We start from the raw sequence: 26304 nt of genomic DNA on the forward strand, positions 1-26304 counted from the left end.
ATTTCCATATAAATACCTGTTGCCACTCTTTTTTTTTTTTTTTTTTTTTTTTTTTTTTTGGCATGGCAACTAAAAGGACAGCGAGGTCCTTTAACAGCACCAAAGCCGCCATTGCTGTCACAGCCATTACACATCAGCCTATTTATAGCTCATCATAAGGACTATTAACTGATCACAAATGAGCCTCTAAATCAATCCACCCATCAATCTGTGTTATGTGTGACTCAGTGCAACAGACATAGATAGATAGATAGATAGATAGGTATACTTTATTGATCCCAAACTGGGAAATTCACAGTGACATATTGTCACTCATAACTAAATAAAAAAAAATAGATAAATAGGTTTTGTACAAAATCATACAGCACAATGAAATTGGATATTAGGTATATTGAAATAAAAATTTACAGTAATAATGTCACATAAGTTCATCCTGTAATGTTATTTTCTACCACTTCTCCACCAGCCTGCAGCCAAAACTTTGTGTATGCTTGGTGTGAAGTGTGCATTTTCCTTTTTTTTCCTTTCTTTCTTTCTTTCTTTTTTTTTTTTTTTATAAATAATGATATCTGTGCAGAAAATAGCGTAGGCATGTCTCTGTGCATACGTAGCATTTAAACATCTGGCCCCTCATTGAAACCATCTCCAGAAATGTAAATTCACCCTACAATGCTGGTGATTTGTGCTGTACATATTCATGTTTGGGTGCTGTATAGTCACACCAGTGTATATCAGTGATTCAGACTAAGGGAAGAACATAGAGTCATCATCAGTGTGCCTGTAACACCCTCGTGGCCTCAGTTTACCTTCAATCCCTCGATTTTTTGTGAATCAACAAAGCAGAAACTGTAACTACGAAAGTCCACAAGCACTAAGTATGAATGCATAAAATACTGCAACTTATTTTTTAAATTAAAAAATTGGAAAAAGTGGTGAAAACTTTGAATAGTGTCCTTTGGTTCCTCTAAAACCTGAAGGACGTTTCCTCAGCGGTCTTCAGCACCAGACAGGAGCACCTGCACCAGAAAGCTGTCTTGCTGGACTGGGTAGAATAGTGGTCATTATGGTTTCTGTGGATGATGTAATTAACTGGAGGCCTCCCACTCACCAGACTGATCTGTTTCTTGGAAGTGCTGCAAGAGATGTGAGGTCTGTGCTGGTTGCTAGTCAGATGATTTGGTTTTTCTGTGCTTACCAGGGATCACTCTGTTTTACTTTCCCCCCTTCACTGCCCTTTTTCTAAAGAGCCCTGAAAGGGACATTAAAGAGAAAACATTACACTTGTGGCAAAAAGGGAGGTTAAATTAAATACTTTTGCATTCTCCTGAGAAACTTTTGCATTCCCTTGCACAACTATGCGTTCTCCTGAGAAACTTTGTGTTCAGTCGAGAAAGTTTTGTATTCTCCTGAGAAATGTTTGAGGAAGATGCAGGGGTCAAACGCCAAAGCCCCAATGTCTATATGTGAAGCCAAGCCAAGTAAAACTTTACAAGCTGCTGCTTTGTTTACACTAAAAGACATTCTTAAAGTCATCCAGAATGAAGTTCCGCACAAGTCTTAAAAATAAAGAGAAAAAAAAATCACTGGAGAACACGCTGCGACATTCTGAAGAACATTCTGCAAGGGAATGCAAAACTTGCTCAGGAGAACACAAAAAGTATTTACTTTTTTAAAACCTCCTTTGTTTTCTCCTACATGTTATCTTTTCTTCCCTTTGTCCCGTTAGGGCTCTGTATTTTTCCCAATCACTCGCTCTCTCTTGCTCTGCTTTATCATGTGTGAAATACGCTGCAAGCCTGCTGGCTCAGTGAATTCCACATCCGTCTCATTTGTGGCTCTGTTTCAGCATTTTACATCACACACCACTACTTTATGGAAAATAAGGGACAAAAAAAAAAAAAAAACAGTTGATCTTGGTGAGCTCAAGATTCAAGATTCAAGATTTTTATTCGTCACATGCATGATGTTCGGGTACAGCAGCAGTGAAATGCAATTGCAACAACTCCAGCACTGTGCAAGTAAAAAATAGATAAGAATAAAATAGATAAAAAATAAAATAAAAATAAAATAGAAAGTATATATAACACTCCTATATACAATATACAACCTATGTACAATATACAACAATATACAATAAGTCCAAATAAGTACAGAGTAAGAAAGGGAATAAGAGAACAGTGAATGAATGGGAACAATGCTCAACTGACATTTTTGTCCACCCCCTATTTGTGCAACTACAAACAACAATTCATTTTTTCACTCCCAACCACTACTGAGCATCTTATTGTTGCTGGGTGGATCTGTTTTAATATGCCATTTTATTTTACAGCAAAGCTACGCAGTAAAGAATACTGAATTCCAAATGCTAAAAAAGTCTCACCCATCAGTTAGGAGTCTGATAAAAATGTGAGTCGTTCACACTCCTACTTTCCACACTGCGTTCACATCTGTTAGCCCTGGGCTCGCTCCTCACATACAGTAGATCTGGGCTTACAGACGTTTCACACTCATTTGCAAACTTGCAATGTGGGATGTCCTCGCCTTTAGTCCAGGGCTTACACACATACAAACACGTTCTCAGTCAAAAAAAACAAACAAACAATATCTTCCGTCTCCTGATCTTTCTGGATGTTAGAGACGGGGCAAATACAGTTTTAAACAGTTATTAGAGCAAAAATACCATTCATGTGCCCTTGTATGTGCATTTTAATTTTGTAATATTCTCTCAGCTCTTTGTGGGTTTTTGTGTGTCACTGATTCTTGGGAATTTGGATAAATCATGTCCCACTAAGAAAAATGCTATTTCTGTTGGAAATTTACAACATTTTAATGATACAAAAATATGTTTTTCAAATTAAAAAAAAAAAAAAAAAACATTACGGTGACGATGTTGACAAAAACAAAGTAGCCTAATAACTGGAAACGCCTATTTTATGAAAAAAATGCAAAATGAGGAGGTTGCACCGGTACATTGCTGAACAGCCAAGACCTTGGCTTATAATGATATACCTTCAGATTTTGTAATTTAACGCACCTTTTTTTTTTTTTTCAAAATTAAAACCTGTTTTATCCAAATTCCCAAGAATCAGTGGTATTTATACCTGTGCATGTTCACATAGGTATGAAGACACACACACACATGCATGCACACATGCACACACAATCCCACTTTTCCCAGCGCTGATTCTGTCTCTCCTTTCTCTCTCTTCCTCTGTCTCTCCACCTCTCTGTAATGGATTACTAAAGCCCTTAATTAGCCCTTTATCCTATTACATAATGAATACATCCAGTATCCAGACAGAGGCTGTGGGCGGGTCTACAGGCAGCTCCACTGAACACCAGGAGGCAAACAAACCAACAAACAAACACCAACAAGCTAAATGTACCTGATTTTGCCACTGTTTGATTGCAGGGATCACATTGTGTCAACTCTCTCTCTCTCTCTCTCTCTCTCTCTCTCTCTCTCTCTCTCTCTCCCTCTCTCACGTATGCACCACTGTAATAACCAGGTGCAGACTGGGCTGTCCTATGTCTGCAGAGATCAATCAACACGCTGCAGTCAGGCGGAAAAATAATGGCATTTCCCCATCACCGCTGTCCCATTACCACCCCACTACCACCGCTGTGCCATCTTTCCACCAGCAAGGACAGATTGAGGAGCGAGGAGGCCCCTGTGCCTCGCGTTTTTAGAGCAGCATCAAATATTCAGGAGTATTTTGCAGTTCAGTGCGTGACAAATTCATTTGCAGGCAGCTAATTGATGTGATGCTTCCTGTCAGGGTTTCCTGTATGGAATTAGATTGGATGGAGCCTGATGACCCTACAGACCACTGTTGTTCTCTCGCACTCGTCTGTTTCCATCACTCCCTTCTCATTTCTGTATGTTAATGTCTTCCAATCTCTCTGTGCATGTGCGCCTGTGCTCAAGGTCAGCTGGTAGAGGTCAGACTGAAGCTTTGGGTTATTCATGGCTGTTTAGTGTCTTTACACGTGCACCCACTCACGCAGAAGACAAAACAGGCTGCGTCACAGGCATTATGCTTTTAAAGAACCATAGCAGTGATTTTGCATGTTTATTCACAAAATGTATAAACTTTACGCAATCTTTTCCCACAGCAAGAAGTTGTATTGTAGAACTCCCATATCATTTTTCATCCCTTTTTTATCCAGCCATTGGTTTCCATTTATTCCACTATGATATGAATATTAACTTTCATCACCGTAATAACATCCTCCACATCAGTTTTCCTAAAAGCAGCAGCACTGTTGTGTTTTGATGACTTTAAATTGGGCAGAGTGAATCGCTCCCTCCACCAGAGAAAATAGTCCCCTGGGAGTCATTTGCTTAACACAGAGAATTATCAGTTCTGTTTTGACTAATGACTTTGCTACTTACAGAGGCAGAATATTATAAGGTGTGAAAATTAATATTTGAAAGCAGAGGGATTTTGATTATATGTTGTGAAATCGTTAGTGATTTGCAGCATGGTTTGTTATAATGTTAAATGTGGATAACTTGTTGTAAATAGTGAAAACACTCAAAATCACTAGCATGATCCATTATTCTCAGTCATACATCTGTTCAGAATACATCATATTGCCACTGAGCAGTAATCACTGGAATCTGGAATCACTGAATAATGTTAATGTGTCTCATCTGCATGAGTTATGTCTGTATTGTGTAATGAAATACTCCTCGGAAACAATAGCCTGAAAAATGCATAGGTAAAGGCTCAAAATATACCAATATATTAATGTGCGTGATAAGTTATTAAACTGCCTCAGGGTTTAGTGTCACAGGGAATCAGATGCAATGTGGAAACACCTCCCCAAAAAAAAGCACACAAGTGGAAACTGCACAGAGCCAGCAGAGCTACAGCAGCTCCCCGGTGTCCTCAGGGATGCCAGACACAAGAGGGGTGTGAGCTGCTAGAACTGTGTTGAAAATCTGACGTCAGAGTTAACCAGCCAACCAAAATAAACCCCGAGGAGCTGGAGCAAGGACATCACGGGCACTCATGCAAACACACTCACTCACTCACTCACTGTGGCTGAGGGCTGTTGGTGTTGCCTAAAACAGAGTTCCTCTTATTGAACCATCACATCGCTGACTTCATTGAAAACACTGTTAGTACTAGTCAAAGTCCATGGGGTTAACCTGCATCTTAGAAAAAAAAAATACATGTAAGAGATATGAATGAATTTTGCATTTACATTCATTGATTCGTTTACTATGTTTAATAACCACCACAAGGAGATTACAGGAAAATAGGAGCTAAGGCATATGGGGAACATAAGACATAACAAAGAGCTGAACTCCAAACAAGACTTCACACAGACAGAGCTAATGAGCTGGCTGGGAACAGCTGACGATACAGGAGAACAGGAGGAAAGCTGGTTGGCTGAGGAGAAGGCAGGACGAGGGCTGGGATAATGAGACTAACAAGCAGCAGGTGAGGAGAAACTAAGCTGGGCGGGGCTGGTGGAAGACATGGGCGACACACAGGGCACGGCAAAAAAGGCAAAACATTGGAAGCACTGGCAAAACTGAAAATAACACTGTCCACACAGGGGTTGGGACATATACACGATTTCACATACAAAATCAAATTGGAATCAAATCCTGTTATTTTTTTCTGAATAAAGATTACTTTCTATCCTGATCAAGAGCTTTTTTCTCTCATCTCCCAGGCTTCCTCCAAATAACTAACTCTACTGTAGCTATTACACTCGTAACACCATTACCATTTGTACACTTTCTAAGACCTCCGCTGACATCCGTCCTACCCTGAGCTTGCAAGTTATAAATGTCACTGTGTCCTCTTGAGAGATTGTGAAGCCGCATTGCTCCTTAAGGAGTAACTAAACTGCAAAAACTATTTTTTCGAGTTCCTCTGTGACATTTCCTTATCCCATCATTTTAAAGGAAGATGTTTTGAGTAAAGAGAACCAGGGAACACTTGCTACATGGGAGACATATTTACTAGCTGACATTGATGCTTCTGTCTGTCTTTGTCAGTCTAGTAGATTAGTACACATGGGTGTTATTTTGGGGACAATTAAATGGGTGTGTTCAGTATCACATTTTCTTTTTTCCCCAGTTGCTTCCCTTGTCTGCTGTGTGTTGTCTGGAAAATGCTTGTGTGATTTGAACACACAGCCCTCTGATCTGCTAACTGTAATGCTTCTCCTGGCCTGAGCTGACATGAGCTCCACTCAGGGCTTGAACACCCAAAAATTAACCCTGGCAAGTAATTCCAATTCCAGTAATTCCAGCAGGGGGTAAAGCCACATTGCTCCTTAAACAGTAACTAAACTGCAAAACTGTTTGTAGCACATCTGCCTCCAGTTCAGAGGCTGTGTTCACATCATGTCGGGGTCATGCTTTTTCTAAAGAACAGCAGATGGGAACTGTGATAAAGCCACATTTTCTCCTTAAACAGTAACTAAACACCAAACCCAAATCAAAGTGAAGACTGTGCTCTAAAGGTGAAAGGCAGGGTTCCTGGTTGCTACCAAAGAACTGGAACCTTTCTTTAAACCATTAGAGCAACAAAACACCAAAACTACTCTTCTGAGTTACTACATGATCAGCGAGTGTGCAGACTGCCGTCTCGTGTTGCAATGGTAGCACGTCTGATTCCAGGTCCAGCTGTGTGTTCAAATTACGTCCGAGTTCCATTTTCATAGTTTCATGGTATTTTAAAGCGCTGTGTGTTTTGATCGTTCAACTTAGTGTAAAGTCATTTTTATGTTCCATTTTATGTTCTTTTGTGGCTTGATTGCCTTCTCCAGCAACACAGTAAAAATGTCACAGCACGAGCTATGAGACTCTTATGGGGAACTCTGCACATAAATCCATGCTGTTGGCGGATTTTCTTTTTTAAGTAAATCAAGTGAACCCGCGCACTTATTTACATGGTAGAGATTTTTACACAGGTGTTAGGGGAATATAAAGTGGAAGTGTCAACAGTAGAAGATCATTAAGCATCATAGCATCCCCTAGAAGCCTGGCTGGTGTTCTCTGGAAATCACTTGAAGTGATCTTAGCACTACCAGTAATGCTTCTCCTGACCTAAACTGTCATCAGATCCACCCAGGGCTTGACATGAACACTGCCAATTGCAGGCAAAAAAGGCAAAGCAATTGTAACTTCCAGCTGACCTTGATGACACACATTTTGTAGCTTATAAATGTTGTTGCATCTGCTTAATGCAGGGTGAAGCCACATTTCTGAAAAGTAGGGTGCCTGGTCTTGGGTGGCAAGTGATATCAGCTACTACTCTATGGGTGGTGACGTCATGTGCCACCAAAGACCAGAGTAACTAAAGAGTGACTAAACAGCAAAACCACTTTTTTAAGTTACTAAATGATCCTGAAGTGTACAGATGGCGGGACCCTGTGGCGCAACGGTAGTGTGTCTGACTCCAGCTCAGAAGGCTGCATATTCAAATCATGTTAGGGTCAAGGGTTTTCTAAAGAAAGGAGAACTGTGAAACATCACATTTGCCTTTTTTTTGCTAAAATCATTGAATACAGCTGGCATTGGGACAGACATCTATAGATAACCTGCCTTTAATTTATTTTGTTCAAAACTCTTGCTGCTCAACAACAGAAAATACAATCACATCATTTATTTAAACCAGTGAGTGTGAATATTAACTGTATAAAAATGAGGCTGCTGAGCTGCAAAAACTAGGCCCGGCTTCTAATTGAGATCTGCCTTTATTAGTCAAAATGTGTAGTTATGCCCCAAAACTAATCTATCTTTCATTTCCTATTTGTTATCACAGCTGTCAGCTGCTACCATGATCTACCATCATGTTATGTATGCCTAGCAGCTAATACACAGCTAGTCCACTAACTCCAACCATTGGGATAGCAGAAGACATTTGTTTGGGTGCTGGGAAATTTCCCAAAGTGTTGTGTATGCAAAACACTCCCTCTGAGACATTAAAATAGTCATGAAAATTTGCTTCCGACTGTTCTTGAGGATTGGATATAACAGAGACAGCCTGTATCTGGTATATGTGTATCTGTTTGGCGTAGGGACATCTGAGACTAGGAACAAGTAGATTTCCCATCCCTCTCCCTGCTTCCTCTGCCCAAACTTGTGCCACCTGAGTAGATGTTCATGGAATTAGGTCAAACCTGTCCCCATGTGTTCTTCATGCACATGTGCACTCACACACTCACACACACGTGCACGCACACACACACAAACACACATGATGATACCCACGTTAATATTAGTTACACCTAAACACACACTTAACTCATTTTGATGTATTTGCAGACAAATCTCTTTTATTTATTTTTATTTATTATATCTTTTTTTATTATATTTATTATATCTTTTTATTTATTTATTTATTTTTGACGAGGGATTGTAAGCAACAAGCACACACACACATGCACACACATTTCTATGTAAAGAGGGGAATAACTTTTTTTTGTATGACACAATAATATTCACCTGCTTCTAAGATGCACATCGCACTGGAAAAGGTCCAGAGTGAAGTTTAAACAAGTGTGATGATGCTCTTTGGTGTAGAAGACAACGGTTCAAAAAAGGAAAAAAAAAAAAAAAAATGTCCAAGGCACTCTTCTTGCAAAAAGTTTACACGCCTCTATTCAGATGGCTTTCAGAATGAAATTCTTCAAAACATGGACAATAAATGTGCTTGAGCCTAGGACTTCTTTTCCTTGTTTCCCTGGTATTATGCCAAACACGCATGCACACACACACACACACACACACACACACTTCAACCATACATGCAGTTAACTGGGCCATTCGAGGTGAAGAAGGCTGAAGTGTGTTTGTTCAAGTTTACAGTCTCATGACAGGCCAGTAAATATATTTGAGGAGAAAAACCTGTAACAAATTCTAATAATAATAATAATCAGCTAATCGCTAATAAGCTTGTGTTTAGCCAGTTTTTAATCCTTTGTTACAAAGTAACAAAGGCTCATTGACTTTGCCAGGTGCACCAACAAATCTAACCATGTCAATCCACTATGTCTTAAGGATGGAGGGAAATCCCTATTTGATAGAAATTATTAGTTGAATGATTCCATGTGAGAACAGCAAGTGGCCAGGAGTGCTGATGTACAGGAAAACAACACTCATACTATTTAGTGCTATGTATTGCTCTGTTCACTGTGTTCTGTAACTGTTGTTTACATTAACCTAAATAAACTTAACACCACAAAAGATCAAAAATGGACACATTTTGAAAAATGATCAGTGGCATTAAATTATGAATGCTTGTCAGAAGAGGACAAAGGGCAGGAAAGACACCTGGTCACTTTGGTACAAACTTCCAGGTGTGCTCATATTATATCAGCACACCTGGAAAAATAAAAGAAAAGCAAAAATGAAGCTAACACTGTAAGGCAAAGAAGTGTATATGATGCAAGCTAGCCTGCAGTAATGTATAGACCTACACAAAGTAGTGAGCTAGCTTGCAGTCAGGAAACTGTGTTGCTTAGGAATAATTAAGGCACTTGAATTCTGACTATTTGTGTCGGTGGAGCTGAATAAATGATTAAATAAATAAGTCATCGTCTGTCATCTCTTTTTACCTTGTTAACTGGTACTTGATAAACGGTGTTGTTTGCAGAGCTGTTGTATAAAAGCAATATCACACTTGAGATTGTGCTGTTGTACTGAATATGAGCGCTGCTGTGATTGTTTGTAGCCAAATCACAGTCGTGCTGATATGCAGTATAGCAGCACCACATCAAGTGTGATGTTGCTTAAATCATCTGTTCCAGTTGTTTTTCTGTGATCATTTTATCCTTGTACACCTGCAGCAAACTACTGTGTGCAGCATTCTGAGAAATACACATTTGTGAGGACATAACACCATAAAAGTGATCCCTTTTCTCCATTTGTTATCCCTGTTCACTGTTCGGGCTTATTTTACAAATAATGGCTGGCTGGCTTTACATGATACCTTCAGTGCAATTTTCCTTAATTTTACTCTTTAATTTTCAGTGCTGTTATAGAAATATGAACTTCAGGTACTGATTTCCCCCCAAACTGAATAGTCGGGGTTGTTACAAGCTAGCAGGTGAACCTCATGTTCATGGTGGCTCTGTGTTGCAGGTTGCGATGCCTGGTCAAGCAGCTGGAGAGGGGGGAAGCATCAGTGGTGGACCTCAAGAAGAACCTGGAGTATGCTGCCTCAGTCCTTGAATCTGTCTACATTGAAGAGACAAGGTAAGAGGCTTCCTATGGAAACACGGGAGCCCCAGTGAGATAACAGCCAACCTGAACCTTTAAAGTGTCTTTTACACGAGAGAGAGGCCTGGCCATCAAATCACAGATGGAACCCCCTTGCGCTTTTCTCACATTCACTTTGTGTCATGTCCTTCGCAGTTGATTTTAGATTAATAATAAAGGACATTTTTAATGTGGCTGTCGTAATGAGTCTAATGAGAAACAAGATCGTATTAGCTGGTAAATAATGGTGAATATCATGAGAAGGTATATCTGTTTGTCTATCCTCATAAATATCTGTGTCATCCTCATCTTGGTTGGTTGGAGGGTGTGTGTGAGGGAATCTGTCTCTCCTTATCTTCCATTATCGTCTCTGTCTCTTGTCCTGATTCTCTCATCTGTGATCTGTACCACCTTTTTCTTTTTCCCTCGATCTTTTTGCTGTTTATCTACACTCATCCCCCTCTCTTTCTCTCTCACACACAAACACACACATACACCCGGTGGCCCAGATTCCAGTTGATCAGGTTATATAAGGCAGGATGCATGTGGACACTTCTGGAATTATGGGTCACTAGAATAGTGTGCATTTGTGTGTGTGTGTGTGTGTGTGTGTGTGTGTGTGCGCATATGTGTCTGTGTGTGTATGCACATATGTGAGTGTGTGTTTACATACTTCATGCCCTCCTCCTTCATCAGCCATTCCTCCCCTCCCCTTCCCTCTCTCCTTCCAGGCGATTGGTGGACACGGAGGATGAGTTGAGTGACATCCAGTCGGACTCGGTGCCGTCGGAGGTTCGTGATTGGCTAGCTTCCACCTTCACCCGCCAGATGGGTCTGATGCTGCGACGCACCGAGGAGAAACCGCGCTTCCGCAGCATAGTTCATGCTGTGCAGGCCGGGATTTTTGTGGAGAGGTTTGGTCTGGTTTAGTTTGATTTAGCTTTATTTAGTTTGGCCCCAGCAGCCTTTTCTTCAGGGGGTTTGGCTTGGTTAATAGTGCCCTGAGGTCACTATTGTTATTTTCATTTGTTTTCTCATGTTTGATTTGTTTTAGTTTTGCGTCTGCAGCCAAGGCTTCTGCAGGCTAGTTTCAACACAGACCAAGTTCAAGGCTGCTTTAGTCCACAGGCTGTTTTCCCTGTTTAGACATCAGACTTCAATAAGGCTACATGCATGAACTGATGCAGTGATGCATGAAATATTTATGAAGTAACAACTATGAACTAACTGTACACATGTATACACACTGTATACATTAGTAGTTGGTTTTGGTTGAAGAACCAAACATTATAATATTTATTCAGTAATGGCTGAAATAATCCAACTGTCTGACAACATTAAAAAAAATAGCAGTCAGTCTGCTCACTAGCTGTGTTCATGTAAAATCAGCACCGATAAAGCTTCTAAAGGAGCACAATGCTACAACAAATAGACAAACGACATAGAGATGATTATAAATGCACATAAAATTGGACAGTACAAATTCCATATATAGCCTACCTGTTTGACAGCAGAGCTTACATAACAAGGCAAATAAAACACCTTTATGGTGGGTTTAGGGTTAGGCCACTAAAACATTTTAGGCTTTCATCATGGCTAAATAAATTATGTTCTGAAAATGAAAATGTGTGTATGCCAGTGTCTGTGTTAGTGTGTGTTGATGTGTGTTATCTGTTTGACAGGATGTACAGACGGACCTCCAACATGGTCGGCCTCAGTTACCCTCCCAATGTCATCTCTGTGCTCAAGGTAACGTGTGTGTGTGTGTGTGTGTGTGTGATCCAACTTACCCACCTTTTCACTGCCCTTTCCATTTCTGTATCCCACTCCAACATCTGCTTCATTAACACAACAAAGTAGGAAAGCACTACTAAATGCCTTTTCCTTGTTACTTTATGGTACATTATTACTGCCAGTGATCCAGTCACCAAAATGCACACATAATCAGTTCAAATAATTCATATAACTGCCTCCACAATTAATGGTTGATAAAAGTATTTTGCAATATCCACCATTTGAGGAAACACCAACACAGTGGTGAAGAGTGTAAAATAATGAGAAATATGCCATTTTTATTAAGGGTGACATTCATTAAGGTTCTGTTCCATTTAAGTGCAGTTTCCCGTGAGCCAGCATTAACAGCAGCAGGACTCTGGTGCGCTTAAATGCAACAAAACTGTGTTTACCCTGCTATTTTGTGGCAAAATGGCCGCTGTGACAAAGCTCTGCTGTGATCTCAGGAATCCTGTGCAAATCCACGGCAGCAATGAGCTCTTACTGTAGATGCAAAGACAGAGACAAAATAAAACAAGTGATAACTGGCTTAGTGCTTGTTTCAGCCTCACCACCTGTTTTGTTTGTGAAGCGAATCAAAGAAAACAGCTGATGGACTGTCAAACCCACGTACATAAATTATACATTTCCAAGAAGTCCCAGCATCTAGGCCAAGCTGAGGACTGCATAATCCAGAAGACCCAAGGCAACCTGCTTACAGGCCTAAATATAACAGTCTACAAATAAAAGTAATTGCAAAGATATGACAATAATACTTTTATCAAGGGTGGGCAGTGCCGTCCTTTTTACGTTTCAATGTTAGCTAACTTAGGTAAGGACAGGCAGGCAGACAGCTTGGAGAGGCGCTCACCTGCTGCTGTGGCTGTGTTTCCCTGTCTGCAGTGTTTTGAGCCAGAGATTAACAGCTGGAAGGTGTTACTGACACTGGGCACCACCAGAGAGGGAAAACTCTTTCTGTACAATCAAACATTAGGAGGATACTCATGAATAATAGTGTGTTTAATGGTTTAATTGTGTGTGTGTGTGTGTGTGTGTGTGTGTGAGGTTAGGGTTAGGGTGAGGGTTAGGCAGGTAGTGGTTAGGGTTAAGGTTAGGATAGATCTCCAGGAAATGAATGTAAGTCAATGTAATGTCCTCTGAAGTGATGGAAACCAACTTGTGTGTGTGTGTGTGTGTGTGTGTGTGTGTGTGTGTGTGTGTGTCTTTTCCAGCATGTGGACACGTGGTCCTTTGATGTGTTTGCGCTGAACGATGCCAGCGGAGACCACGCACTGAAATTTATCTTCTATGAGCTGCTCACCAGATACGACTTAATCAGTCGCTTCAAGGTACACCACCAAACATTTCCTTTATCTGTGACTGCAGATGAGTGTGTGTGTCTGGGTGTGTGTGTGTGTGTGTGTGTGTGTGTGTGTGTCTGTGACATTTTATTGAATCTGGGCCGTTGGGATTGTGTGTCTGCAGGGAAATTAGATGGTCCTCACTTTGATGAGTGGACGGTAAAGAAAACTCCTTTTCTTCAGTGGAATCAAAGAAAGAAAGGGATTTATTTCTGCCAAGAGTCACATGTGACTTAAGTTTCATTTATGGTTCTGTGCTATTGCAACATAGTAATTCTAATCAGTGTGAACAGTTATAGTCAGCTCTGCTGCATGGGACTAAATAGACCAATGAAATGCTAAATTGGAGTGTCAACTTTCTATTACTTCTGTTCTAACAAACACAAGTAACCGTGCTCACATTTTCCGAAACAGAGAGTGCAATCACGGCCATATCTGTTGGTGTCCAAACCAATGTTTTGGAGTATTCATCACCATAAATTTAGACATATCTTTCTGTAATGTGGGGATTTTATCATTTTCACCATGAACGGAAATCAACCAGAAACACTGGGGAGGGAGTACAAAGCAGCCAAGTGGACCAATCACACTTCTTGCACTGTGTTACCCTAAAGAGATGCATGACCGTACCAGTGATTTCTGCTAAGCTCTTTGTCTTTTTGGTCTTTGTGTGTTGTGTTGCCTCTCTCTCAGATCCCCATCTCTGCCCTGGTGTCTTTTGTCGAGGCCTTGGAGGTGGGTTACAGCAAACACAAGAACCCCTACCACAACCTGATGCATGCCGCCGATGTCACGCAGACTGTCCACTACCTGCTCCTCAAGACTGGCGTAGTGGTACGATTGCTTTTGGTTTCTGCTTATGGAAAATGCACACTGAAAAAATATATCTTCATACACTAAAGTTAAGGACAAAATGCATCTCTAGTCAGATATTCACCACACATCAACACACAACAGGACAGGTCTGCCAAAAACAGAAATGGTGGTACGTAGTTCTACAGTAGTTAGCTGGTTAGCTGGTGGCCAGGTGTGCAGTCTTTAACCACTTGTGTCCAGTTTCCCGCTCACATGCATGGACAGGACTGCATGGCTATTGGCACGACTGTGGAAATACGAATGTTTTTTGTTCTTGCAGCTTGAGGCCAAGGGCTATTCACACCGTCTAACTCCAAGACAGCCATAACTCACAGTGGCACGACAGTGGAAAGACGGCTATTGACCCAGTGTGCTGGAGCGCAGGATCAGATAGCTGTTGTGTGTCACCTTGTAGCTACACAGTTAACTTCCTTGCGTGCCAGTACATGTGATCTTAATCCAAAAAAGTGACAAAACCTTGCAGTGTAACAAATGCAGCTGTCTGGGATGTTGACATTCATTTATCTTGGAGATAAGTGGAATGGCTGATATGAAACGAGAAGTGTGAGCATGTCACTTCCCATGACCCTTATAATGCATCATCTGGAATCTGTAAATGCTGTTAGTAGGGGAGAATCTTGTTTGTCCACTTGCAAACACAGCAGCAAATTAACCTCTTGGAACCTGCTCTCTCTCTCTCTCCCTCTCTCTCTCTCTCTCCCTCTCTCTCAGCATTGGCTGACTGAGTTGGAGATCTTTGCCATGATCTTTGCAGCTGCCATCCATGACTATGAACACACTGGGACCACCAATAACTTCCATATTCAGACGAGGTAATCCCATCCATCAAACATGAAAGCACAAGCATTTAAATTGCTCCAGCCTTTATACTCATGCATTCTAATCAGAAAATTAAAGGTCATCTCGGCTTAAGGGCCACAAGACAATAAAAACAAAGTTGACCAAGGTTGAAATAAGAGTACTCTCAAAAGTCTTCTAGGTCCCCCAAATGTAAAACAGTGAAAAAACTCACAGCAAAACAAATGATTACCCTTTACATATGGAACCTTATCATGTGTTAGAATTAATTACAGCATCAGAAAAGGCTAGATGAGTCATTATGAATTTGCAGGTCAGACACAGCCATCCTGTACAACGACCGAGCCGTCCTGGAGAACCACCATGTGAGCGCTGCCTACCGCCTCCTACAAGACGACGATGAGATGAACATCCTCTTCAACCTATCCAAAGATGACTGGAGGTGAGAGGAGACATTTTACACATTCATTCACTTACAGTTACATTAAAGACAGATCTGCTGTGTCTGTAAAACCTATCACACCTAAAGGAAAATCTGTATTTCCCTAAACTTACACAGATTTTTTTTTTTTTTACTTGTCTCTACACTCTACCCTCTCCCCCTGCGCTGCTCCCTCTGTGCCTCAGAGAACTGCGGGCACTGGTCGTGGAAATGGTGTTGGCTACTGACATGTCGTGCCATTTCCAACAGATAAAAGCTATGAAGAACTTCCTGCAGCAACCTGAGGCGTGAGTACGGCGATGTGCTTTTACCATTTGCCTGATTTATCATTTTAGCAACCGGGCCCCACTTCTCTCTCTTCTCTCTTCAGCTGCTGACCAAAATGCAGTTTCACACCGATGACTAACCTCCAGATCTGTTTACATGCTGTCTGTAGGATTGACAAGCCTAAGGCCTTATCTTTGCTCCTGCACACCGCTGATATTAGCCACCCAGCCAAACACTGGGATCTCCATCACCGCTGGACCACCTCTCTCCTGGAGGAGTTCTTCAGACAGGTAAACACATGTCAGCTCCTTAGAGTTTAGACACCGTACATTTTAGCATAAAGCTCTCTTATTTATCTTATCATGTATTTACAACTTTAGGGATTCAGTCGAACCTTTGTGCCATCTCAACTTCTGTCTTTCCTACCTTGGTTCCTATTCATTTTATGCTTCTGTCCATACTTCAGAAAACATAAAAATCATTAGGCCTATTGCTGTTGCATTTGTTTCTAGGGGGATAAAGAAGCAGAGCTGGGCCTGGCTTTCTCTCCTCTCTGTGATCGCAAGTCCACCATGGTGGCCCAATCACAGATCGGTAAGATACATAATGATGCTGGTCAGTATGGAATTCACAAACATTTTATTTTATTTATTTATTTTTAAATAAATCTAGGATTGAGCATGTTTCTAGCAGACTTCTTGTGAGCTCAGCCTACAGTAAGCCCAGCAGTACCAAGTCTATCAGATCAAAACCATCAAAAGGTCCTAAGGTCCATCCACATTTGCACTTGAAAGAAGAAAATCAAATGCAACACAGCACCCTTTACATTTGACTGAAACTTTTTTCAGAGAGGTTTCTGTTTCCTGCAGGGTTCATAGACTTCATCGTGGAGCCGACCTTCACTGTGCTGACGGACATGACCGAGAAGATTGTGACACCGCTCATTGACGAGGCATCACGCTCTGGACTGGTAAACTTCAGACGCTCCAGGTGACACACAGTTCACCTTCACACACACGCGCGCACACACACACACACACACACACACACACACACACACACCTTCTAATCCATTTTAGAAAGAAAGCAAAACATAATGTTAAGTCACTGTGTTGCTAGTTGCTGAACCGCAGGTAGGGAGAAAGGCCTAGAAACTGGTATGTTACTAATTTATTTACCAACTTATTAACTTTTCAGAACTAACACAGTGGAGCCCCCTAGTGGTGACAACACCTGCAAACTCTAGACAAACTTTATAATGGAGTTATTTTGTTTCCCACCCAGTTTACAGGAATACTGAGATTCTTGGAAAGGTTCAGTTGGTTAAGGTTAGGTTTAGGGTCGGGTTAGAGCTAGAGTTCACCAATCAGAGGCAGAGTAGTGTAGGCTGACATAGCTAACATGGTTTGAATTGGCTTAGCTAACAAAGTGGTTAAGGTTTGGAAAAGATGGTATGGGTTTGCAAACCAAAACTAATCCTAGCAAACAAAATCTAGCGTTAGTTGTAGCTCATCATCAGCAAATGAACACCAGTTTTTGCTTTACATGGGAATCAAACTCGAGTTTTGTGTGTCAAAGTCCTGGTTAGGGTTGACCGTTCAACCACCCCAACCACCTCCTGATGCATATTTTTTTGCTCTTTATGCCACACAACCTGATATATGGCCACAGCAGAATGGCTTTATTTACAGGATAGCTAGAGGTTGCTTAACTTTAAAACATAACTATAAATTGTAATAATTGGTTGCTTGTACAAACTGCATACAGGTCATTTTTGGCAGAGTTTTGCAAATGTGCCACTGCTTTTTCCCGGTTTAATTAAAACATCTGCTTCTAAAAGATGGTGGCTACATGTGAGAGCGTATCTTTGTTCCTAGGGTCCTATGTTCCCAGTGTCCTAAGTTCCTAAGGTCTTATGTTCCCAGGGTCCTATGTTCCCCAGTTCAGTATTCTGTTAACACACCTACAGTGCATTTGGCAATACCTCCAACTTCAATTTTCAACACACAATTGAAATTTGTTGACTCAGTATTGCCCCCTAATGATCTGAAGGTCATTTCCAAGCTTCCAACTTCAAGCTTCCAATTTCCTATCTGCTCCAAAATATTGGCACGAGGTGCAAACTTGGAAGGCCCAACGTCTCTATTTAAACCCATTCATTTTGGCCAAAAATCCTAACCCTAACCCTATGCCCACAGCATAGGGTTAGCTGGGGAACATCTGTTTGAGCTTCCCATTATGTGCTATATAGAGCTGGGGAACACAGGACCGTGGGATCATAGGACCCTGGGAGTCTGCAAAATACATGCTCCCAAAGAGTTTGACTACTATGAACTGTTAAGTGTTTGCACTTGAATATGTTAACATACAGTAACACTTATACATTTACTAGATTAAAACATATACATGTCAAATGTATAGATATTAATATATGTTCACATTTTCCATTCCATATATTTATATGCATACTGAATAAACATTTGTGACTGAATGTGTTCATTTGCGTATGCACATGTTGTGGGTACTGACGTCTTCATGTCTTGTCTGCCAGTCTAAACAGCATGAGCAGCAGCAATGGGAAACATTCCAGTGTAAAAAATCCTGGTTCAGAAGGCAGCGGAGCCCTCAATTGTTCCTTGACCACAGTGGACTTCAAAAGCTTCAAGGCCACATGGAATCATGAAGTTTGTCAAAACAGAGAGAAGTGGAAGGCTCAGGCAGCTCAAGGTAGCCACGCTCACTTGTTGTTATCTCTTAAAAATGGTCCACCTTACAGGACTCTCTCCAAACATATGAAGTCACCTGAAAAAAAAAAAAAACAAAAAAAAACAAATGTGAAAAATCAAATAAAAACATTGATAATATAATATAACACAACCAAACACTTAGCAAGGCCCGCCATGTTAGCATCCTGGATGAAATCCACTTTCTTGTTAGTGGATTTCATGGATTTGGAGTCTTAAATCTGAGCAAGAAGGGTCCAGTTCTTCATTAAGTCCATCAGACAGTGCTTAGAAATCAAAATAGACTATGTGGAGTTACAGGAGGTGATCAGCAGTCCAATAATTTTGATCCTGTCTGTTGATAGTGGTTTTATATTATATAATGCAGCTACAAAGCATTTTGAGGGACAAGTCATCGATGGGTTTGGATAAGGGGTAGATGGAGCAATGTCCACAAGTCTGATGGCTAACAGGACCTGGCAGCGAGTCTAAGGTAACATGATTAGTAATGTGTGTTGTGCATGTGCCAATGAATAGTCTGATCAGGAAAAAAACATAGAATATAAAATAACTAGTAGCTGAGGTTGAAGTATTCTCAGTAACTTCACTAGAATTGACAGCAACTAGAGTGGACAGACAGCTGGGAAAGAGGGAATTCTGGCAACACTTGGCAATACTGAATCAATTTCTTAAAAAAAAAAACAACAACGTCTGCCTTCATTGGAATTTGGCATGAACTTGATGAATGTCATGTTCTATATGGACTTAAAACTACATGGAACATTTGCGCATGTGGATGTCCCAAAATGGCTGTGGAGGATATCGTTTGATTTTGGGCATTGCTTTGAATTAAAATTGAGATGGTATAGTGATTCAACTATTGGTGTTGAGTCAGTTTCTGGGTTGAGAAACCTTTTTGGATTTCACTTTGTTTATGAAGAAGATAATTTAATTTGGGCAAACACATTCTAATTTAATTAATTGAAATAATTTATAAGGATATTTTTCTAAGGTCTGCGTGAGACAATTTTATGCCATGGTGTGGCAGATACAAAAATGATATTGCTTTGGTTTCCTCTCTGTCAGCAAACATCTCTGTCATTGGTTTTCTATGGAATTAGTGGGCATATATAATAATCAATGAAAGTTTGATGTATGTATGAATGTATGCATGTGTAACTGATATGTGTAGAGTGTATTTACTGTAGAAACATCAAGCATCAAATCAGTCAACAGAGAATGGAGGTGGAGATCCACTTTCCTCAAAAGCTCAATGATGTTTTCATCCTGCTGTTCATAAGGTCAGCAAAGTGTGTGGAGGCATTATCACAAAATAATATGGAAACACCATGAGAGAGCAGTGTTTGTCCCTTAGGTTCAGAATCAGAATCAGAAAATTCTTTATTGATCCCCGAGGGGAAATTGGGTTGCTCCTGCTCTTGATGTTCCTTTGCTGTTACCTGCCTATGCACAGCAGACTTAACATCTAATGCCTCCCAGTAGATGGTGCCATAGCATTACCAATCCACCAGGCTTTATGGATTGAGGGCTTCTTTGGTCTTTCTCAAAATCTAAATGTATGTGGATGGAGGAGAAAGAATTGATATGACAGACCACATTACTTTATTCCATTACTCAGGGCTTAAGTTTTGTGTTCTTACACCACACCACCACAACACCAGGTTTGGTTGAAACTGTGTCCCAAAGGTAGATTCAGTTCTGTGGTAATTCAGTCTACAGCACTGTGGTCTGAAAATGTTTTTGACAAAAGCCCCTAAACTCATCCAGGGGATACACCAACCCACGCAGTCTTGACCAACCAAACATCCTAGTTGTGCTTTAGTTACTTCAAAATTCATTCTTTTATATGTAGGATTTCTGTTATTTGTCCACCCACTGTATACAAGCATACCGTATAATTGATGTGTGTGTGTGTGTGTGTGTGTGTGTGTGTGTGTGTGTGTGTTCTACTGCCAGACCTGGCAGAGAAGGTGAAGAAAGAGGCTCTGGAGGCCAGTCAGGAGGAGGAGAGGAAAGAAGAGAAAAATTCAGTAACTACAAATGACAATGACAAAAGAGGACAGGAGACAAAAGAGAAGAAGTTGGACGGGGAGGGAGAGGAGGACGTGGAGGGAGGCCAGAGGGAACAAGTGCAAGAGGATGAAGAGGACAAGAATCCAGTGGGGGCTTCAGACTCCACATTAGAACCAGGCCAAAAGCACACAGACCCCAAGGAGCCTGAGACCCACACAGACAAGCAGCAGATTCACAACGGTATGTGGTCCACCAACTACTAACTCAGTAGGCTGCAGTAGACACAAATACAGAAATGATGACTTATAAGTCTTTAATTGAGTTACACAATCTTTTACACAAAGCAGTTAATCATTAATAACTAAATAAATAACTAAATAATACCAGAATTATGTTTCCAGCATTATAGATGTCATGACCATTGTCCTTTTGGTCATGACAAGCATCTGGTGGTTTTATTGTTAATGAGCATCCGCCACTGTTGTGAAACTTTCATGACACACATCAGACGTGGCCCTAGAAAAGGATTTTTTTAACTGTAGATTTTTCTAAAAGTCCAGAACTTGAGCAGTTGTAAATACCACTACTTTTTGCTGTTTTATCCTCACTTCTATTTTTTTTTTAATTTTATTGTATTTTATTGTATTTTATTATTTTATTATTTTTATGTTGTTGTTATTTTATTTCATTTTATTGTGAAGCACTTTGTAACTGTGTGTTTTGAAAAGTGCTATACAAATAAAGTTATTATTATTATTATTATTATTATTATTAAAGGTGGAGATTGTTACAAATTGTTATAACCAAACCCAAAGATATCAATAGCCGTGTTATTAGTCAAGATGAGTGGTAAAATAAAAGGTATGGTAAAATAGGACATCAGGTCACTGATCACAGAAGGCAAGGAAGAGATGGGATCATCCTCCACTTCAGTGCTTGACACTACATGCCCAGGAAGGCAAAGGAAAATGAAATGGTTGGAAATTGGGGTTTAAACTATGGATAGCAACACTGGCATCAGATAGGGTGAATACCAGGCTATTTTTATTAGAATTTCTTCAATAAAAAAAAAAAAAAAAAAAACAGTAAGAGTGAAGTGAAAAGGAATCACTTTAAAACACTAAAACATAAAAAAATATATATATATTTATAATATACTGTTACTCGGAATCAGGTTGATACTTGAAAGAGAATAAGTAAGTAAGTACGTAAGTAAGTAAGTAAGTACACTTTATTAATCCCACAAGGGGAAATTCCAATTTAAGTTACATCCCGTCCAAGAGACACCAAACGGACATGACAAATACAGGGTTACAGGATCAGGAGAACTTCGGGTCAGCCACCGTGCGCGGCGCCCCTTACATTAGATGAGAAAGGAGGACATTAGGGAAAGAGGGAAATGTGATATCAGTGCATTTCTATCTCAAAACCATCAGGGTCTTCAGGGCCAGGTGAGTACTTTTTAACTGCAACTGGGGATTTATGCCTTCTGCTTTAGACACCTTTCAGTGCCTTTCGTGTCCTGGAGGTCCTGTTTTTGGTGACATAGTTCTGTTTGACTCTCAGGAGATGTTGCTGAGGAGTTAAACTCCCACATCACTGATGATGAGTGTGACTGTGACCTCATCTGAAGGTAAACCAGGATTCACTGAACTCTAAACCAGAGACAGGACAACTAGCACACATTTAGAAAAGGAACCAAAGAATCTTAATTGGTTGAGATGGCTGCCCACCCAGAAGCTGGTTCTGCTTGAGGTTATTTCCCCTCACCACTCTTACCATGTGCTGGCTCATGGGATGAGCCTGATGGTTCTGTGTAAAGTGCTTTGAAGTAACTTTTGTTATGATTTGACGCTAAAATCAAATTCATTTTCAGTGGAATTTAAATTTGGTAAATTTCAGACTATTTGCAAAATTATCTGGAGGCCATCTTTTTGACAGCTTAACTGACAATACTATAGTTGTGTGTTTCATCTCTTGAGATGCTAGAATTGACAGAGTGACAGACTTTCTGCCACCAAGGTTTTACAGTCCAAGCCATCACATGTTCCTTGTGATGTGTGCTAGTTCGCTGTGTCTTGCACCGTCCCAGACGCCTTTCATCAAGCAACCACCTGCTGTTCTCTGTCACAAACCTCATCCCTCTCTTACCTCTCCTCTCTTGAATCCCTCTCTTTTGTTGCCATGGTGACAGTGCTCCTCAAAACAGCTTCTGATCCTACAAGATGTCATTTTTCATTTTGTCCCCTTACACCACAGATAGGTGGCATTCTTTAAGTGCCCCACTCAGCCATGTTGTGAATGTGAGCTTTGTGCCCTCTGCAGCTCCATCAAGGTGACCTCTGTCCAAACCAATTGTGCCATCAGTGAAAATATAGAGCCCCACACTGACTGAGGTTTTTGCAGGGAGGTGTGCCACCAAAATGACCAAATGAAAATGCTATGCTATTCACTAACTGTGTGCAAAGAGTGGAAAGCTTGACTAACAGTGCTGGTGTTGGGGGTGCACAATATTTACAAAATATCATATTTTCCAACCATATTGCGATTTTGATATAGATTTTGATATTCAAAGACTTATGGGAAAATGTTATTTTCGTCTATCTGCAATGGCTAAAAATGTATGTGCAGCTGTGCACTGAAACATAAGAGAGCAACTGGCCAATGAGAGGAAGAAGTGTTCAGCAAACCGCCCATGTTGTCAGTGGTTCCTAAAATCAAATGTACCCATTGCCATTCATCCAGCAAGAGGTGCAAACGTGTGCCTGTTCCTTCTGTAGTAGGGATGTACCAATCCGACTTTTTCAGTTCCGATGCCGATACTGATGCTGGGGCCTTGCATATCGGTCAATACCAGACACTGATCCGATATCATTGTTGATTTAAGAAGCTACAAACCTTTGATCTGTTCAGCTGCTGGAATTCCTTGTGCTCCTTCACGTCGTGTTTCTGGAGGTGCTTGATTAAATTTGTGGTGTTATATCTGGCAGTGCTACCACCCCCCCCCGGCAACATTCATTTTACATACTTTGCAAACTGCCGTCGAGCTACTTGGCATGAAATACCTCTATATCGCAGACCCTTTTGCTCGCTCCATGTTTGCAACTCAACTTAATCAACTCTCGCGGCATGCGGCACACGCCGCACACGTGACGTATGACGTAACCCGTGTTGCAAAGATTTAAAGGGGAAGGATTGGTCTTACAGATCGGCTGCTTTTACAGATACCTGATCCAGGTAAAATGTTGATATCGGCGCCAATATCCGATGCTAATATCGGATCGGTCCAGAAGTATTTGGAAAGTGACACAATATTGATCATTTTGGCCTTGAACACCACCACAGTGGCTTTGTAAAAGAAGATATCAAGATGTGACTGGAGTGCAGACTTTCGGCTTTAATTTAAGGGGTTGAACAAAAATGTAGCCTTAACCTTTTAGGAATTACAGCCAGTTTTATACATTGTAACCCCATTTTCAGAGGCTCAAAAGTAATTGGGCACTTGACTAAAAAGCAGTTTCATGGCCTATTTATTAGAACCCTCAACCTGCATAGACACCAAAGAGGTGTCTATGCAGGTGAAGGAGGCCGTCATTAGGCTAAAAAAGCTTTTAAAAATCTATTACACAAATAGCAACAACATTAAGAGTAGCCAAATCAATGGTTTGGTATATCCTGAAAAAGAAGGAATGCATTGGTAAGCTCAGCAATGCCAAAAGGCCTGTAAGACCACAGAAGACATCTGAAGTGGATGACTGAACAATTCTTTCACTGGTGAAGAAAAAACCCACTCACAACGTCTAGGGAAGTCCAAAACCCTCTGGAGGAGGCAGGCGTATCATTGCCCAAATCTACAGTCAAGAGACATGAGTGAGAAAATAAATACAGAGGGCATACAGCAAGGTGCAGACCACTGGTGTCACTCAAGAACAGGAAGACCAGATTAGACTTTGCAGAAAAACATCTAAACAATCAAACAAACACACAAAAAAATCTAAAAAACACTTTTTTACCGCAATTTTTCAGTTATAGTTGCTGTAGAAACAATTTACATCACCTCTATTATTCAGCCATTTCTTTTTTTATGATTTCAGTCAGTATGCATATTTCTGAGCCCTCTGCATTATGCTGATGGGAGAGGATCAACAAAATATCTACCGCAATGTCTCAACTTCAAAGTGTTTTTTGTAGTTTTTTTGAGTCGCTTTTGCTGTTGTTGCTTGACAAAGAGTAACATCAGGGGAGATTTGTAATCTTTTGCATATTCAAAAAAAGGTGTTTCTTGGGAGGAAATTACATTTCGTGGATAAGGTAAAAACTCTGCGCTGTTAGCTCAAGCAACTGAAACACAAAAAATGCACAGCTTGCCTTTGAATTGTAATGTCAGTGAATCTGGATTTGACTGAATTTGATTTGAGGACACCCTCCACTTTTCCCTCATGCAGCAAAATCCAACATGGATCTGTTCTTGCTTTCCCATTAAGAGTTACTGCACCATAATGAGAATGCTCTCCTCCTTTCATACTAATTAGCTGGACATGTGCTGCATTGGCTCAAAACATTCTTGTGCTGATCCTTCATTTGCAGCTTGGATGAACTCCTCTGGCTCTTAAGTGGCCTAAGTGGTCACTCCTCAGTATAAATGACAGAATTGGAAGATTTGTTCCTAAATACAATGCCCACTGTATGAAAAGTATTTATTCCCGTTCCTAAAAAATGTATTGTTGACAAGTAAAGCTCACATGCCATGTTGAAACCGTTGTGAATAATTACATATATTTAACTGTAAAGCACTTTAAGTGCTCAGAATACCAGAAAAGCGCCATTTAACATAACCGCCAATTAGATACTATCTATATTTTTTGAAATATTGATGAACAAACATTGGAGATCAAAAGAATGGTAATGTAGCCAATGTGGTGCAGCTCAGCTTGTGGGTAGAGTTGTGTATTTAGACAGTTTGTGCCATATTCCCTCTACTTGAACAGATTAAGAGGAAGACAAGGACCAGAGTGATCATGACAGCCCTCCTGATCTCCAACAGCAGCTGCTGCCTCCATGCCCAAAACTAATCTCTGCCTCATTTTCATCAAAAGGACTCTGTTGCTGAGAGGGCACTTCTCTCTCTATAGCTGTCCTTGTTGGTCTAGATTGCCATCCAGAGATCATTTGGATTTCAATTTGGCACATCTCTCTACCTTTCCTGAGTGGACCACTGCAGATTTTCCCTTTTTCTTCATTCTGTTTTTCAACCACTGCCTAAAATGGATGTCTTTGTATTCCTAAGGCCATGGCTCCCCACTGTGATCACTTATAACGCACCCAGAACCTTCAAGCTAACAAAGTTAGCTCATCCATGAAGTCTATATGCTCGACTGATTTTTTTTTTTTTTTTTTTTTATTAAACTTCATTTGATTTACCGCCATGTTCCTTATGGGTGCCTCCACCTCGCACCCGCCTCCCCCAGGCCAGACTGGACTATAATCTGGCTCTTCCCAGCGAGGTGGTTTTCAGTCTGTGAGAGACAGACACATAGAGGTATTGGGACGTGGCCATAAGACAGACAAACCCCTGCCTGGTATGTATGTATGTGACTCAAGAACAACTTTTTGAATGTAGAACCACTTTTTTTTTTTTTTTTTTTTTTTTTTTTTTTTTACATTTTATGAGGATCATTTTCAATCAACAGATACAATCATTCATGAGGAAATAAAGAATGAGTGCATGAATGAATGAATGGTTTGCTGAATTAGTAAATAAGTCACTACATTTTCAGTTCTAAATGTTGTCTATATTGT

The 26304-nt window shown here is 40.5% G+C and overlaps 1 protein-coding gene across 1 annotated transcript in view; it reads left to right on the forward strand.

The window, feature by feature from the left end:
* Positions 1-26304, forward strand: part of pde1ca (phosphodiesterase 1C, calmodulin-dependent a) — a 57015-nt gene that overhangs the window by 21956 nt on the left and 8755 nt on the right. Inside the window, exons 4-16 of the mRNA XM_030079983.1 lie at positions 10115-10228; positions 10963-11145; positions 11914-11980; positions 13237-13353; positions 14059-14199; positions 14953-15053; positions 15353-15481; positions 15667-15768; positions 15918-16038; positions 16261-16342; positions 16618-16738; positions 18300-18475; positions 20449-20745. Coding sequence (XP_029935843.1) covers positions 10115-10228; positions 10963-11145; positions 11914-11980; positions 13237-13353; positions 14059-14199; positions 14953-15053; positions 15353-15481; positions 15667-15768; positions 15918-16038; positions 16261-16342; positions 16618-16738; positions 18300-18475; positions 20449-20745 — 1751 coding nt within the window. The remainder of the gene's footprint in view (positions 1-10114; positions 10229-10962; positions 11146-11913; positions 11981-13236; positions 13354-14058; positions 14200-14952; positions 15054-15352; positions 15482-15666; positions 15769-15917; positions 16039-16260; positions 16343-16617; positions 16739-18299; positions 18476-20448; positions 20746-26304) is intronic.

This window comes from Myripristis murdjan, chromosome 20 (genome assembly GCF_902150065.1).
Source record: "Myripristis murdjan chromosome 20, fMyrMur1.1, whole genome shotgun sequence".
In the NCBI taxonomy this organism is placed as follows: Eukaryota; Metazoa; Chordata; class Actinopteri; order Holocentriformes; family Holocentridae; genus Myripristis; species Myripristis murdjan.